Source organism: Salvelinus alpinus, chromosome 13 (assembly GCF_045679555.1).
Source record: "Salvelinus alpinus chromosome 13, SLU_Salpinus.1, whole genome shotgun sequence".
Classification (NCBI taxonomy): domain Eukaryota; kingdom Metazoa; phylum Chordata; class Actinopteri; order Salmoniformes; family Salmonidae; genus Salvelinus; species Salvelinus alpinus.
This window is the reverse complement of record NC_092098.1, coordinates 50086932-50103003: the sequence shown is the minus strand read 5'-3', so window position 1 is coordinate 50103003 and position 16072 is coordinate 50086932. Positions and strand designations below refer to the sequence as shown.

General features: G+C 44.0%; 1 protein-coding gene across 1 annotated transcript; it reads right to left on the bottom strand.

Moving 5' to 3' along the window:
- Positions 1-34: 34 nt before the first annotated feature.
- LOC139537864 (ATP-dependent RNA helicase DHX33-like) lies at positions 35-14420 on the bottom strand. The gene is made up of 12 exons (XM_071339717.1): positions 14034-14420; positions 7975-8135; positions 7486-7713; positions 6919-7089; positions 5467-5652; positions 5016-5127; positions 4609-4768; positions 4176-4264; positions 3852-3979; positions 3496-3699; positions 2638-2724; positions 35-2387 (listed from the first exon to the last, which is right to left on the bottom strand). Exons 1-12 carry the CDS (start codon positions 14239-14241, stop codon positions 2079-2081), a joined length of 2043 nt encoding a protein of 680 aa, XP_071195818.1. The 5' UTR covers positions 14242-14420; the 3' UTR covers positions 35-2078.
- Positions 14421-16072: the final 1652 nt, after the last annotated feature.

Below are 16072 nucleotides of genomic sequence, written 5' to 3'. Positions count from 1 at the left end.
ATAAACATGATTGCAAATCAAACAGAACAATTGATGAGGAAAAGTTGTTTAATTCATTAGAAAAAACAAGTGGATATAATAACCAGCATATATAATATATAAAGTCACCCTGTCACATCCGCCACTATAATCTTTTGACCTTCAACACACTCAGGTCAGGTTGTTTATCATCCAATAAAACACCGCAAATATTCTGTCATCAATGACGTTTCAATCAAACATATGACCATTGGTTATCGTGTAAACCTATCACACCCATTTAAACAATCATTCTTGTTTTGGGACATTATCTGATTATTATATTCTCCGTAAAGAAATATTTTAGGAATCACATGTTAAGATGCTCTTCAAGATCTAAATGTGGCATTCATTTAGTTTAAAGACAATATTATTTACGTATTATCTTTTTCTTTTTTTTTAACAATAGAAAGATGGGTGAAAATGCCATGTCCGCACAACAGACACCCTGTTCAAATCCCGCCGCCACAGCTTCAATCCTCCGGTTGCTCTGAACAATACAAAAAGAGAACAGCGAATAGATACAATCCATTTCATTCAAGACATTTTACAAGTGTATCAAAGACCTGAGTAATCAAATCAATTCCTACTATATAATCTCCATGCATTGCATTATCAATGTACGAGTACACCTACTTGACATGGTTTAGCAGGAATTTGTGCAACAGTGCTCCACATTTAAAACAGGCTAACTGATGTGACCAACTTCACAATAAGCTTTGAAGTCCATTTACCCAGAGGGTCAATGCATCGGTCTTTGGAGCTGCCAGTTACTGCAGCAGGAGCATGCATCAGGTAATAGTGAGTGAACAGTTTGAAAAAGCAGGTGTTTGTTAATGAAAGACATTCAATTACGCTCCTCCTACACCACCTCAACTGACAGACGCCATAACGTATTAACCCAGCCACACACACACACATACACAACCAACCGCCACACTATGACCGCCCACCTCAAATGATGTGAACAGATGTCTCGGTATCCTTTCAGGACAAATGACAGACGAGTCATTTTGTCAGCATGTAGATGTGTGTGACTAAACTCAATGAAGACAAAAAGTCAGCCTATGCCCAAGTGTTTATGTAATCTGCTGCTTAAAACATCTAATTCAATCCTGTGATGTATCTATATATTTCAATATGTCAACAGAAAATATTATGTACATGGAATGGCAGTTATGTTATATATGTCCTCTGTTTTTTAAGCAAGTGACAAACAGCCAATAAGTTAGACCAGGGGCCAGAATTTAAATATGAACAGCCAATTCAAGTCAGTTGTTGAATATATTTGTTTGAAGGAATAACCATGCCATCCCACTTCTTTGAGTCAATCTATGTTGCTAAGAAACATGCAGATATTTAAAATCAGTGTTTGAACTCAATCATGATGAAACCTCATTTCTGGTTGTGAAGCAAATATGTGGCAACAAGCAATGATTAGCCAACAGCTAGAGGAGAGTAGAATGAACAAGGAAACGGTCAGTTCGTAACCACAGTTACAGGAACATTAGTTTGTAACCTCAGATCTAGGTCAGGGGAATCTAGCTCTTCTATGGTTCAGCAGACGTCTGCTGTAATAAAACATGGCCGCTTTCCCATGAATAGGTAGAAGAACCCAGAGAAGAACCCTCACCCAGACCCCCCTCTATTTGGCTGAATTTAGACAGGCAGCCCAATTCTGAGCCCCCCCCCCCCCCACTAATTGGTCTGTTAACCAATCACATCAAATATGTTTCAGAACTGATCTGATTATTCAAAAAGATCAATTAGTGAAAAAAAGTTTAGAATTGGGCTGCTTGTCTGAACGCTGCCAAACTATCAGACCAAATGCTAAATGTTCTGTCTTCGACACGAGCAGTGCTGAAGAGTCTTTCTACGCTTTGTGTAAACAGACACGAGCGATTCAGCAAACAGGAAAGAGTAGAAAGATGTTCTTCCCATCATGCCTCCATCCAGTTCCTATTGACACTGAGGGAGACGTGGGTCAGGTGTGTCACTGCTCAGGGAGGTTTGGTTCTGCTGTAGTCTCTTGTCACCCCAGAGTCCTGTCCAATCAGAGGCTAGCTCTTGGTGGGGCGTAGCTTCCGGCGGAAGTACTCAGGCGCGGCCTCGACCAGCCAATCAGCATCCACCAGACACAGGTCCCTCATGTAGCACTTGGAGGTGTGCAGGAGCTCATTGAAGACCACGTAAGCAGGCTTGGCCTGGAAGAGGACAGAGGAGGGGTGGATGGCAACAGGCTGGTGGGTATCCAGGGCCGTGTAGCTGCCATCTGGCTGCAGCTCTGCAGCGTTCATGAACAGACCGTGGGCCAGGCAGCGACGCACGCTCCCCGTGTCCGACCCACACGACTCCAGCTTCATGCTCAGCTGGTACACAGAGGGGAGAAGGAGAGGTCATTGTGTGTGAAAAGAGATTAAATCATATGGAAATATCATGAACGTGTTCAGGTGAAAGATATTCATGTTTGAATTCATCAGCCGATTAGAAGACCTAAGAGTTTAAAATGTTGCCGCCAAAACATTTGGAACAATTGCAGTGTGCAGATTCCCCTCTTGCTGAGGAACAGCCATGTTGAGAGACCTGGTTACTTGTGATGTTAGGGACTTGTTCTCCTACCTTCAGGCAAATCTCTCGGAGCTGTGCACGGACCTCTCCAACCATGCTCATGTTCCTGCTGTTGACAAAGTTCTCCCGACACCACTCCTACAACACACACATCAGAGCCCGTACTGACTACATCATCTAGAAACCATAACACTTCATCAATAAACACTCGGGGCTGGTGATGAACATCTGGACTAAAAAACAATGCTCGATGGAGAAATATTTGATTTATTTACCAATTTATTTATTTTTTAGCCCTTTTTCTCCACAATTTCACGGTATCCAATTGGTAGTTACATTCTTGTCTCATCGCTGCAACTCCCGTACGGACTCGGGAGAGGCGAAGGTCGAGAGCCGTGCGTCCTCCGACACATAACCCAACCAAGCCGCACTGCTTCTTGACACAATGCCCGCTTAACCCGGAAGCCAGCTGCACCAATGTGTCGGAGGAAACACTGTACACCTGGCGACCATGTCAGCGTGCATGTGCTCGGCCCGCCACAGGAGTCGCTAGAGTGCGATGGGACAAGGACATCCCTGCCGTTCAACCCCTCCCCTAAACCGGACGACGCTGGGAAAAATGGGTCTCCCGGTCGCGGCCGGCTGCGACAGAGCCTGGACTCGAACCCAGAATCGCCTAGGGGCACAGCTAGCACTGTGATGCAGTGCCTTAGACCACTACGCCACTTCGGGAGACCTGGAGAAGCATTTTAGTCTGGGGACCAGACCCTATATGTCCAGAGATATTATACAGACTGTATGAAGGCTCCTAAAAGGCCTCTTTGTTCTGACCCCTGACCCTATATGTCCAGAGATATTATACAGACTGTATGAAGGCTCCTAAAAGGCCTCTTCGTTCTGACCCCTGACCTTGTTGGCGTTTACTTTCTTGAAGGCTCTGTAGATGTTGAGCAGTGTCAAGTGATCTCCCTCGCTGGTGGTGAACTTCTTGCGTGCGGCGAGACTCTCCTCTCGGCGTGCGGGCGGGTTATAGAGCACCGTGTCCACCGACAGCAGAGACACGATGGTCAGCACCTCCTCAGAACACTGGAAGTCTGGTGACAGCAAGATGGTCTGTAGACACACGCGAGAGAGAAAGAGAGAAAGACACAGCCAGAAAGAATGTTTTAATACAGTATTTAGTGTGGCTCCTTATAAACAAAAAATGGGGGGGATGCCTAGTCAGTTGCACAACTGAAGGCCCATTTCCTGTGTGTCCATCTTACCTTGGCATAGCGTGGCTCCAGCGGGAAGCTGGCCATCTTCTTGCCCAGAGGAGTGAGGGTGACCTGCTCACCTTTCCTCCCTACAGCCCCTAGCAGATCCAGCTGCTCCACGGCCGAACGCATCGCCTCTGAACAGTCACATTACGTTATCACAACATTACGCCATTACAACACATTCTGACCAAACAAATCATCAACAGGAAACTGCAACACTCCAGCAGTACAACTCTTATCTGAGCCGACAACGCAGTGGATTAATACCCGTTTCAATGGATTCTACCATGTCTGATGACTTTATCATCACAGCGAAGACACACTGCTTACCAGGAGAAGGCTTAGACATGAAGTCAAAGTTCATCACGTCAGGGATTCCCAGAGCCAGAAGCTGTAGCATGACACTGGCCAGGTTACACCTGCAGAGAGAACACAAGAGCAGAACAGTCAATCACAGCCACAGAGACATGTTTCTTATACTGCAGCAACAACTAGGTCGTGTTCATTAGAGCACACTGTAGCAAAAACCTTTCTCAACGGAGATTTTTTTATTTATTTAAACAAGCATTTCTTATTGGACATGTTGAGATAGTACTTCTCTGGTTCTACTGAAAATAGTTCTGTTCTCTTCCAACAGGTCAACAGTGACTACACTTGCTTTGGTTGCTCATATACACATCTGTCCACCTGATCCAACGCCAGCCATGATGGTCCAACCTCCATCACAGGAATGGGGATCTGTGTGTGTGTGTGTGTGTCCTACCTTTGTATCTCAGGCACGGTCATGGGGATGAGGTTGTCAAACTCGTCCTCGGTGTAGAGACGGTAGACGGAGCCGGAGTCCTCTCTGCCAGCCCTGCCCGCCCTCTGCCACGCCTGGGCTTTAGATACACGCTGCACTGCCAACACCTCCAGACCGCTCTCTGAGGGGCGGATACAAGGTACATTACAATGGAAATAAATCAGATTTAAAAAAATATTCAATCCTTAAAAATATATATGTGTGTGTATTGTTGTTTTTTCTTCTTCAAAAAGTTGGAAAACAATTATGAGATCAAATTAATTTATTAATTCACACCAGGGCCACAGAACTGAGTGACTGACAAGTAGAGAAAGAGATAGGAAATGAGGTTAAAGAGCTTTGTGTCCTGTCACAATGAGATGTCTCACCTGGGTTGAAACGTTTTGCTTTCACCATGCCTGTATCAATGACGTATTTGATCCCCGAGATGGTGATCGACGTCTCTGCAATGTTGGTTGACAGGATTACCTTCCTACAACCCTGGCAAAACAAAAAAACACAAAAGGACAATAGATATATGAAGTTCAACTGTCCGGTATTTCCAGACTACTATGAAATAATGACCTATAATGAATTACAATACGAGTGAAATAGTTTCCCTTACAGAAAATGGTTAAAAAAAAAATGTTTCCCTCCAATTTAGGCCACAAGTACAGGATGAGTCAACAACCTTATTCAGGTTGGAGTTAACAGAATATTCACTTTTAAAACTGATTGTCACTGGACAGTTACTTTAATATGAAGCCTTAGTTGCTTGATCATCACAAATAAATGATTGCAGGATATTGTACACGGCCCTCTAAGGGGGACGTATCCTACCTTCGGTGCAGGCTGGAAGACTCTGAGCTGCTGTAAAGGGGGTAGGGAGGCGTACAGGGGGATGACGGTCATGGGACCACAGCTGTCAGGGAGGTGCTTGGCGATGTCACGGCAGGTACGAGCCAGCGCCTCTATCTCCTCCTGTCCTGTCATGAACACCAGGATGTCATGTGACGCAGGGGCTTCCTGTTCAGGATGGACGCATCACAACCACAATCTTGTCTGTCATCATATGTTGATTTGGAATCACGTCTAACTTGTGTTTTTCAGAAAGGTATGATTCATGTTACGCTGTGAGGTTGAGTCGTGATAGGAGGGTGTCTAGTAGCCTGGTTAAAGAAGACTGAACTAGTGAAGGAAAAGAAAATGGGGGGGGGGCTAGGTGTCTGAGCCTCAGAAATGTATTTATTCTATTACGTCTATTTTAACAGGGACAATGTACAACAAAAACAGAAGTGTCAGAAATTAGAAGCACTGCACCAGATTGAGCAAACAGCTAATGTACATCTGCAGTCCCCAGGCAGGTGGAGATGTACATACAATACCAGCCAAAAGTATTTTCTACATTGTAGAATAATAGCGAAGACCTCAAAACTATGACATAACACATTTGGAATCATGTACTAACCCAAAAAAGTGTTAAATCAAACTATATGTATATTTGAGATTCTTCAAAGTAGCCACCCTTTGCCTTGATGACAGCTTTGCACACTTTTGAATAACCCTTGAATGAGTAGGTGTCCAAACTGTTGACTGGTACTGTAAGTGAAAAACTTTATGGGATGCTGGGCTGAAGGGAGATACACACAGACCCCATACACCGCCTGCTACGTTAGATACACACAGACCCCATACACCGCCTGCTACGTTAGATACACACAGACCCCATACACCGCCTGCTACGTTAGATACACACAGACCCCATACACCGCCTGCTACGTTAGATACACACAGACCCCATACACCGCCTGCTACGTTAGATACACACAGACCCCATACACCGCCTGCTACGTTAGATACACACAGACCCCATACACCGCCTGCTACGTTAGATACACACAGACCCCATACACCGCCTGCTACGTTAGATACACACAGACCCCATACACCGCCTGCTACGTTAGATACACACAGACCCCATACACCGCCTGCTACGTTAGATACACACAGACCCCATACACCGCCTGCTACGTTAGATACACACAGACCCCATACACCGCCTACTACGTTAGATACACACAGACCCCATACACCGCCTGCTACGTTAGATACACAGACCCCATACACCACCTACTGCAGTAGTTTTTATTAAGCAAAAATTCAACCTAGTTCACCTCACAAACGTGGTAATCAACTGCAATGCCCATAATTGGCCATTGGCCTGTTTCTTTTCCGGCTCGAACAGAGATGGATACACTTTTAGGTCTGCTCCGTTAAGTCACATGTTCATACCTGATGGATCTGGAAGACTGAGACCAGTGCAGCCTGCAGGTAGTCTGACTGGGGCTGCTTGGTGTAGTACATCTGGATGGGATGCTGCCTGCCCTCCAGGTACAGCACAGGAGACTTGTTGAAGTACTGAGAGAACAGGTCCACGTCCATGGTGGCTGACATCACAATCACCTAGAACGGTACATTGAAGAGGCAATATATCAGATCTATTTATAAAACCTTTAATAAAAAAAAATGTACACACTAGTCTTGAATTGGTCTTGGGAGAGTATTGTTGACATTCTATATTGGGTGCTTTGACAATGGAACACCAGATCAGGGGTGCACACACACACACACACACACACACACACACACACACACACACACACACACACACACACACACACACACACACACACACACACACACACACACACACACACACACACACACACACACACACTATTCTATGTAGTCTACAGTCAGTGACCTAGCCTGGAATTCAAAATTAAATGTTCCGTTTCACCATTGTTTCAGATCGTATCACGTTGGATTCCAGGCTACTGAGGGCTAGCAATGACCTACCTTGAGGGGGATCTTGTTCTGTTCTCTGCGTTTGCGCTGGGCAGCCTTTACCACTCCGAAAAGCACGTCCGTGTGCACAGTGCGCTCGTGGGCCTCGTCCAGCACCACCACGGTGTAGCGTAGCAGTAAGGGGTCTCCTATGGCCTCACGCAGGAGCATACCATCTGTCATGAACTTCAGCTTCGTCTCCGAGGAGGTGACATCCTCAAATCGCACCGTGTAGCCAACCTGAAAAAGGAGGATTGGATTCCCCCCCCCGATTTGATTGTTTGGTAACAGTCCACATACAGCCTAGCTTTAGAGAGTTTACAAGATTGAAGTTTTGTACAAGACTTATAAAACTACAAGACAAGGATTGTCGTTGGGTACTTGCAGCCACTGATGATGAAAAGGTAACAACCACCACATTGCTATTGAATGAAGTACAAAAACACATGTTTTCTTCTAGAGAGTTTGACCACCATATTGTAAAAAAATGTTTTTACGCACCAGCTTCCCCAGCTGAGTTCTCTTCTCCTCTGCTACCCTCGTTGCCAGGGAGATAGCTGCCACTCGGCGTGGCTGTGTCACAGCGACGATGCCCTGTCGCGCGATGCCAGCTTCATACAGGTACTGAGGAATCTGGGTGGTCTTCCCAGAACCCGTCTCACCTGAGGGACAGGGCATCGGAAGACACAATGGTTTGGTCAGCCAATGTTATAATAGTTGAAGGCAAAATCTACATGTTATGATGATTGCAACCACATGAACAATCAACACGGGTACTCAGATGAACAAGGGACCTCTGAATTTGTTCAATAAAAAATAAAAACTTGTTTTCGTTGCAAAACGTTTTTTTCCCGACTAATGCTTACACCTCAGCTGAGTTCACTTCCATACAGAAGCCAACAAATAACCAAATAAAATTGTATTTGTCACATGCTTTGTAAACAACAGGTGTAGACTAAGGGCGTCCGCATGCTTCCCAGCTGAAACACTTCTGTTTGTGCATATATTCTGACAACGTTTTTTTGTTTGTTTCGGATTTCGGTGGGGGGGTTTTCGGCTGTTCGGGGACACAAAAACAAAGTTCCAGAGCCAAAGTAAAAAAGTTTACGGGCCCTTCCCAACACGGCAGAGAAATTTAAAAACGGAGGAATAAATACAGTGAGTAACATTAACTTACGGCAGGTAGCCTAGTGGTTAGAGCGTTGGGCCAGTAACCGAAAGGTTGCTAGTTCGAAACCCCGAACTGACAAGGTAAAAATCTGTCATTCTGCCCCTGAACAAGGCAGTGTTCCTAGGTCGTCATTGTAAATAAGAATTTGTTCGTAACTGACTTGCCTAGTAAAATAAAAGGTTAAAAAAATATCATAATAACACAGGGTAAGTACCGAGTCGACGTACGAGGTAAATATGTAAAATGCTGTGAAAAGGTGTGTTTGCCCCCTTTCTAATTTAGCATAGTTTTGATACTGAATGTTAATCAGAGCTTCAACCAAAACCTCATATTAGATAAAGGGAACCTGAGTGAACAAATAACAATTACTTACTCGTTTAATTTATTTCATCAACAAAGTTATGTAACACCCAAAAAGTAATTGCCTCCTTTAAACTCAATAACTGGTTGTTCCGCTTTTAGCTGCAATGACTCCAACCAAATGCCAAAAACATCTCAATTGGAATTAGGACTTTCGACTAGATAATTACAAAACTTCTAAATTGTTGCTTTTTAGCAATTTTTTTAATGTCGACTTGATTGTGTGTTTTGGATCATTGTCTTGCTGCATGACCCAGCTGCACTTCAGCTTCAGCCTGACAACAGGTTCTTCACCTTAGTACCGAGTCTGAATACTTATGTAAATGTAATATCAGTTTTTTTCTTTGTAATAAATTAGCAAAACATTCTAAAAACCTGTTTTTTTGTTTTGTCATTATCGTGGTATTGTGTGTAGCAAACAATTTAATCAATTTTAGAATAAGGCTGTAACATAACGTGGAAAAAGTCAAGGGGTCTGAATAATTTCAGAAGGCTATGTATATCATTGGGGTGGAAATTGTTCAGGGTAGATGTGGACCGATTACGATTTTTCAACGCCGATACCGATTACTTGGAGGACCAAAAAAAGCCGATATCGATTAATTGGGCGATATATAGATAGATACATAGATATATATCTAACAATGACAATTACAAGAATACTGAATGAACACTTATTTTAACTTAATATAATACATCAAATCAATTTAGTCTCAAATAAATAATGAAACATGTTCAATTTGGTTAAAATAATGCAAAAACAAAGTGTTGGAGAAGTAAAAGTGCAATATGTGCCATGTAAGAAAGCTAACGTTTAAGTTCCTTGCTCAGAACATGAGAACATATGAAAGCTTGTGGTTCCTTTTAACATGAGTCTTCAATATTCCCAGGTAAGAAGTTTTAGGTTGTAGTTATTATAGGAATTATAGGACTATTTCTCTCTATACCATTTGTATTTCAAATACCTTTGACTATTGGATGTTCTTATAGGCACTACAGTATTGCCAGCCTAATCTCAGGAGTTAATGTGCTTGAAGTCATAAACAGCGCTGTGCTTCAAGCATTGTGAAAAGCTGCTGGCTAACGGACGAAAGTGCGGTTTGAATGAATGCTTACGAGCCTAAACACACAGAAATACGAGTCTTAGGTCATTAATATGGTCAAATCCGGAAACTATAATTTCGAAAACAAAACGTTTATTCTTTCAGTGAAATACGGAACCGTTACGTATTTTGTCGAACGGGTGGCATCCATAAGTCGAAATATTGCTGTTACATTGCACAACCTTCAATGTTATACAATTATGTAAAATTCTGGCAAATTAATTACGGTCTTTGTTAGGAAGAAATGGTCTTCACACAGTTCGCAACAAGCCAGGCGGCCCAAACTGCTGCACATACCCTGACTCTGCTTGCACGGAACACAAGTGACACAATTTCCACCGCATTGATTATATGCAACGCAGGACAAGCTAGTTAAACTAGTAATATCATCAACCATGTGTAGTTAACTAGTGACTATGTTAAGATTGATTGTTTTTTATAAGATAAGTTTAATGCTAGCTGGCAACTAACCATGGCTCCTTGCCAGTATCCTCGTGGATTGCAATATAATCGGCGTCCAAAAATGGCGATTACCGATTGTTACGAAAACGTGAAAATCGGCCCTAATTAAAATCGGCCATTCCGATTAATCGGTCGACCTCTAGTTCAGGTTCCAGACTTGGTGCATCGGTACCGCTTGCAGTGGAGTAGCAGAGAAAACAGTCTATGAATTGGGTGGCTGGAGTCTGACAAGTTTTAGGGCCTTCCTATGACACCGCCTGGTATAGGATCTGGATGACAGGGTGCTCGGCCCTAGTGATGTACTGGGCCGTACGCACTACCCTCTGTAGCACCTTGCGGTCGGATGCCAAGCAGTTGCCATACCAAATGGTGATGCAGCCAGTCAAGATTCTCTCAATGGTGCAGCTGTAGAACTTTTTTGAGGATCTCAGGGCCTATGCTGAATCTTTTCAGCCTCATGAGAGGGAAGAAGCGTTGTCGTGCCTTCATGACTATGTTAGTGTGTGGACCATGATAATTCCTTAGTGATATGGACACGGAGGAACTTGAAACTCTCAACCCGCTCCACTAGAGCCCCGGAACACATTTGGGGTAAACGTTTATTGCAAAACGTTTTGCTACGATATGCGACTAATGAAGACACACCTGATAAACCACTGACAGCTGGCCATTAAGATCACTAGCTATTTATCAATCATGATTTGACCTCACATTTTTCCAAGTGCCCAGATTACATGAATGCACCATGGGAACTCCGGGAAAAAACGGAGGTCAAATCATAACGGCAATGATCTCGGGTCTAGAAAGACGCCCGAGTTTCAGACTTGGAATTCCGAGTTGGATGACTGTTTTGACTGCGGCACCTGGTTCACGAGGCAACCCGATTACACAAATAATGCAATTTACTAGGGATGCACGATATATCGGCGAACATATCGGAAGCGGATGATATTAGCCAAAAATGCCAACATCTATATAGGCCCGATTTTTTGTTTAACGCCGATGTTCAAAACCGATGTCAAAGCTGACGTACAAACCTATATAACGTAGGTACATGACGTAATGACGCCACGTAAAATTTGGCACTACACGTGCAACATAGCATCCCTAACCTAGCCCACAATGTCTGCTGTGTGGATCGAGCAGTCAACAAGTCTAGCAGTCATTTGAAAGAGTAAGAACATTTCAGCGAGACAACTCAAAGGCGAAATCCATTAAAGGCAAGATAATGGAATTCATTGCCCTTGACAATCAACCATTCTCTGTCGTGGGTGATGTCGGCTTTCGCCGACGGATCGAGCACAGTTACACACTACCAAGTGCACTATTTTTCAGATGTTGCCCTACCGGACTTAAAACAGTAATAACGTCACTGCTATCAGCTTCACGACTGACATTTGGACCAGCGATATCAGCCCCATGAGCATGCCGAGTCTGACAGCACAGTGGGTCGTCGAGGATTTCATACTGAGGAAAGTCGTATTACCTGCTCATGATTGTGCTGTTTGTCATACCGCTGCTGCCATTTCAATGGCATTTGAGAACATAAACACACTCCTAGCTCCATTCAAACAACTGACTGGAGAAATAAGCTCATCAACTGCGTCTGCAGCAGACGTGATAACCTCTGTCATGGCATTGAAACACCTGCTCAACAAAACTGCCAACAGGCTGTGAACAAGCGATTCGGTGGCATTCTCTCTTTACTGTGTCGCCACCATACTCAAGGCTATGTACATGTACCATTACTGCGATGCAGACAAGAAACAGGGTTTACGTGAAATGTTACAGACACAGCTGGACAAGATGGAAATGGACAGAGTGACAGTGAGCACAGAGGAAGAGAGGCCACAGACAGACAGAGCTGAAACTTCACTGCTTGACATGCATGATGAAATCCTGGTTGAGACTGAAACGACTGAACAAGGAAACAGCACAGCAAGTAAGTGAAAGAAATACGTTTTGATTATGTTTTACTGGTAATGGGGACATACGTAAATGGCAACAAAATAACCTTCTGGTCAGTGTGGTGTGTGTAACCTTTATTTAACTAGGCCAGTCAGTTAAAAACAAATTCTTATTTACAATGACTTCCTACCCCGGCCAAACTCAGACAACGCTGGGCCAATTGTGCGCCGCCCTATCGCCGAATCACGGCCTGATGTGATACAGTCTGGTTTCGAAACCAGGGACTGCAGTGACGCCTCTTGCTCTGAGATGCAATTCCTTACACGGAACCCAAACCGGCTGCGCCATCGTCCGCTATCGTGCATACATTTATTTTGCCGCCCCACACCAAACGCGATCACGACACGCAGGTTAAAATATCAAAACAAACTCTGAACCAATGACATTCATTTGGAGACAGGTCGAAAAGCATTAAACATGTACGGCAATTTAGCTAGTTAGCTTGCACTTGCTAGCTAACGTTAATTTGTTCTATTTAGCTAGCTTGCTGTTGCTAGCTAATTCGTCCTGGGATATAAACATTGAGTTTTTATTTTACCTGAAATGCACAAGGACCTCTAGTCCGACAATTAATCCACACATAAAACGGCCAACCGAATCGTTTCTAGTCATTTCTCCTCCTTCCAGGCTTTTCATCTTTGAACTTATATGGTGATCGCATCTAAACTTTCATTGTTTTACCACGACAACAGGCAACAAAGTTCGTCTTTCAATCACCCACGTGGGTATAACCAATGAGGAGATGGCACGTGGGTACCTGCTTCAATAAACCAATGAGAAGATGGGACAGGCAGGACTTTCAGCACGATCTGAGTCAGAAATAGGAATGACTTCTATTTTAGCCCTTGGCGTCGCATGAGCAGTGTGGGTGCAATAATTGAATAACATGGATTTCTAAATTTATTTTGCGAGCTCGGTCTGGTCAGCATGTTAGACCACTGTGTCCATGTGTGTGGGTTAACTATTTAAATTGTACTAGAATGATTAAAAGGCCGCTAAAATTTAAAATAATCGGTTATCGGTATTGTTTTTTGGGGGGCAAGTAAAATTTCGGACATTGGTATCCGCCAAAAATGTCGATGCATTACTACAATTAACTTTCAACTGATGCAAAACACGCCTACCTAAATCGCCGGGCCAGATTAATCGAATCCCCTCCACGAGACAAAGTCAGATTCTTTGTGTATGAGCCATTTTGGCCTACTTAAGTGGTTGTTGTTTTGTAGTTTGTCGGTCTTTGTATATACACTAAACGTGTAGCTATATCGCCACAGGTGACCGGGAAATAGCCTATGGCGGTAGAGGTATGGAAAGCATACGGTTTGGAACTATTACATCTGCCTGTATGGAATTCTTGCTGTAATAAATTGGCTAAATATCCAACCGAAGATCTGCGTCTGGAAACCGGTTGTTTGGCAAATGAACATTTGCAATCCCACCTGTGCTGTGCTACAGTGGCTATTGCATTACCTTGTGACTAGGTTAAGCCAACTTACCTATCAATACAGCACTATGAAGCTGTCTAAGCTGGTTAATGAGTTGAGACTTCGCCTGGTAAATGGGAAGATTTTTCCTTTGCACGTCTATTGGTACGGATACATTTTCCTTTCTAGGTAGCAGCATCCCAGGCTTCTTGTCAAGACGGAAAAAAGGAGACCCCGGCTTAAATTTCTTCGCCGGAGGATGATCGGGGTTGTGGGGCATGGTCTAGAGAGAACCGCTTTACAAAGCAAAACTTAAGGCTTGTTCAAAATGAAATGGAAATATATATTTTATGGACAAATACAGCCAAGCTACACTGCGGTTGTTTACCTCATCGACACAGCTAAATCCTTCCCACGTGGTAAATTCCGTCGCAGGAGTATGACGTCATATAGCCCCCCCTAACGGTGAGACTGTGCTATGGCAATATAGGCCTACACGCGTCACCTCACATTCAACATGGGAGCCTAAAATCCAAAGAAGTATCACAGATAGAATAATGAGCCAGATATTTCACCGGATGTGTAAATGTGAAGCACCTGGTTGGCATTTCCACTCGCTATCAAATATGGTGATAAGAGGAAGTGGACGGCAGTGGGAGAACATGGAGATAGATGGATTTTGGCCGATATTCTGCGAATTTTCTCCATACAGTTTTCTGTTTCCAAAACTAGAACCTGTAACACAGAGTGGACTGCATTCAAAAAGACTTTACCCTTTGCCAAATATGTAAAAAAAATGGTGTTGTTTAGAAGGAGTGCAAGGGCAAATTGAGTTGTTTTAAAATGTAATCTTTATTTAACTTGGCAAGTCAGTTAAGAACAACTTCTTATTTACAATGATGGCCTACCGGGGAACAGTGGGTTAACTGCCTTGTTCAGGGGCAGAACGACATATTTTTACCTCGTCAGCCCAGGGATTCAATCCAGCAACCGACCCAACGCTAGGCTACGGACCTCACAGAGTAGGTGTTCCCTAATGGAAATATCCAAGTAAATACGCCAATAGGATCGCACTAGCTCGTGCTTGACTCTGCCCACTACGACAGACTCTGGTCTACCTTGGGTTAGTTATAAAAAAATATATATCACGCACAACCAAACTGCAGAGCGAAACAGCACAAACACCTCGTGCAAGGTCATATAACTCAAGAGATTGTGTACTGTACAGAATGTCCACAGGTAGAGCTGGACTAATTACTTAAACATATCGTTTTGTTTGATTATGAATACATATAACTAGGTACATGTTGATCTATTGGTCTCATGATCGGACCAAAAAGGTCAATTATAGAGACTCAAAAAAGGTCAAAAGAGACTCTGTTTCCGTGCCAAATGTCACCTTATAGGCCCTGGTCAAAAGAAGCACATTATAATGACAATAGGGTTCCATTTAGGACAGCGCCTGGATCATAACCTGACCTTTTATGACGCCACGCAGTAAACCAGTGTTTCCCAACTCTGGTCCTCAAATACCCTCAACAGTACACATTTGTATTGTAACCCTGGACATGCACACCTGATTCAACTTGTCAATTAATCATCAATCCTTGAATTGAGGTGTGTTTGTCCAGGGATACAACGTAAAATGTGAACTGTTGGGGGTACTGGAGGACTGGCGTTGGGCTGTTGAGGGTACTGGGGGACTGGAGTTGGGCTGTTGGGGGTACTGGAGGATTTGGGCTGTTGGGGGGTACTGGTGGGCTGTTGGGGGTACTGGAAGACTGGAGTTGGGCTGTTGGGGGTACTGGAGGACTGGAGTTGGGCTGTTGGGGGTACTGGAGGACTGGAGTTGGGCTGTTGGGGGTACTGGAGGACTGGAGTTGGGCTGTTGGGGGTACTGGAGGACTGGAGTTGGGCTGTTGGGGGTACTGGAGGATTTGGGCTGTTGGGGGGTACTGGTGGGCTGTTGGGGGTACTGGAAGACTGAAGTTGGGCTGTTGGGGGTACTGGAAGATTGGAGTTGGGCTGTTGTGGGTACTGGAGGACTGGAGTTGGGCTGTTGGGGGTACAGTAGGACTGGAGTTGGGCTGTTGGGGGTACAGGAGGACTGG

Coding starts and splice junctions, on each gene's coding strand:
- LOC139537864 (XM_071339717.1), bottom strand. CDS start 14,241: ATGCCCCACAACCCCGATCATCCTCCGGCGAAGAAATTTAAGCCGGGG. Junction 5,653..6,918: donor CAGTCTTCCAGATCCATCAG/GTATGAACATGT, acceptor CATCCTGAACAG/GAAGCCCCTGCGTCACATGA. Junction 4,265..4,608: donor ACCGTGCCTGAGATACAAAG/GTAGGACACACA, acceptor TTCTCTCTGCAG/GTGTAACCTGGCCAGTGTCA.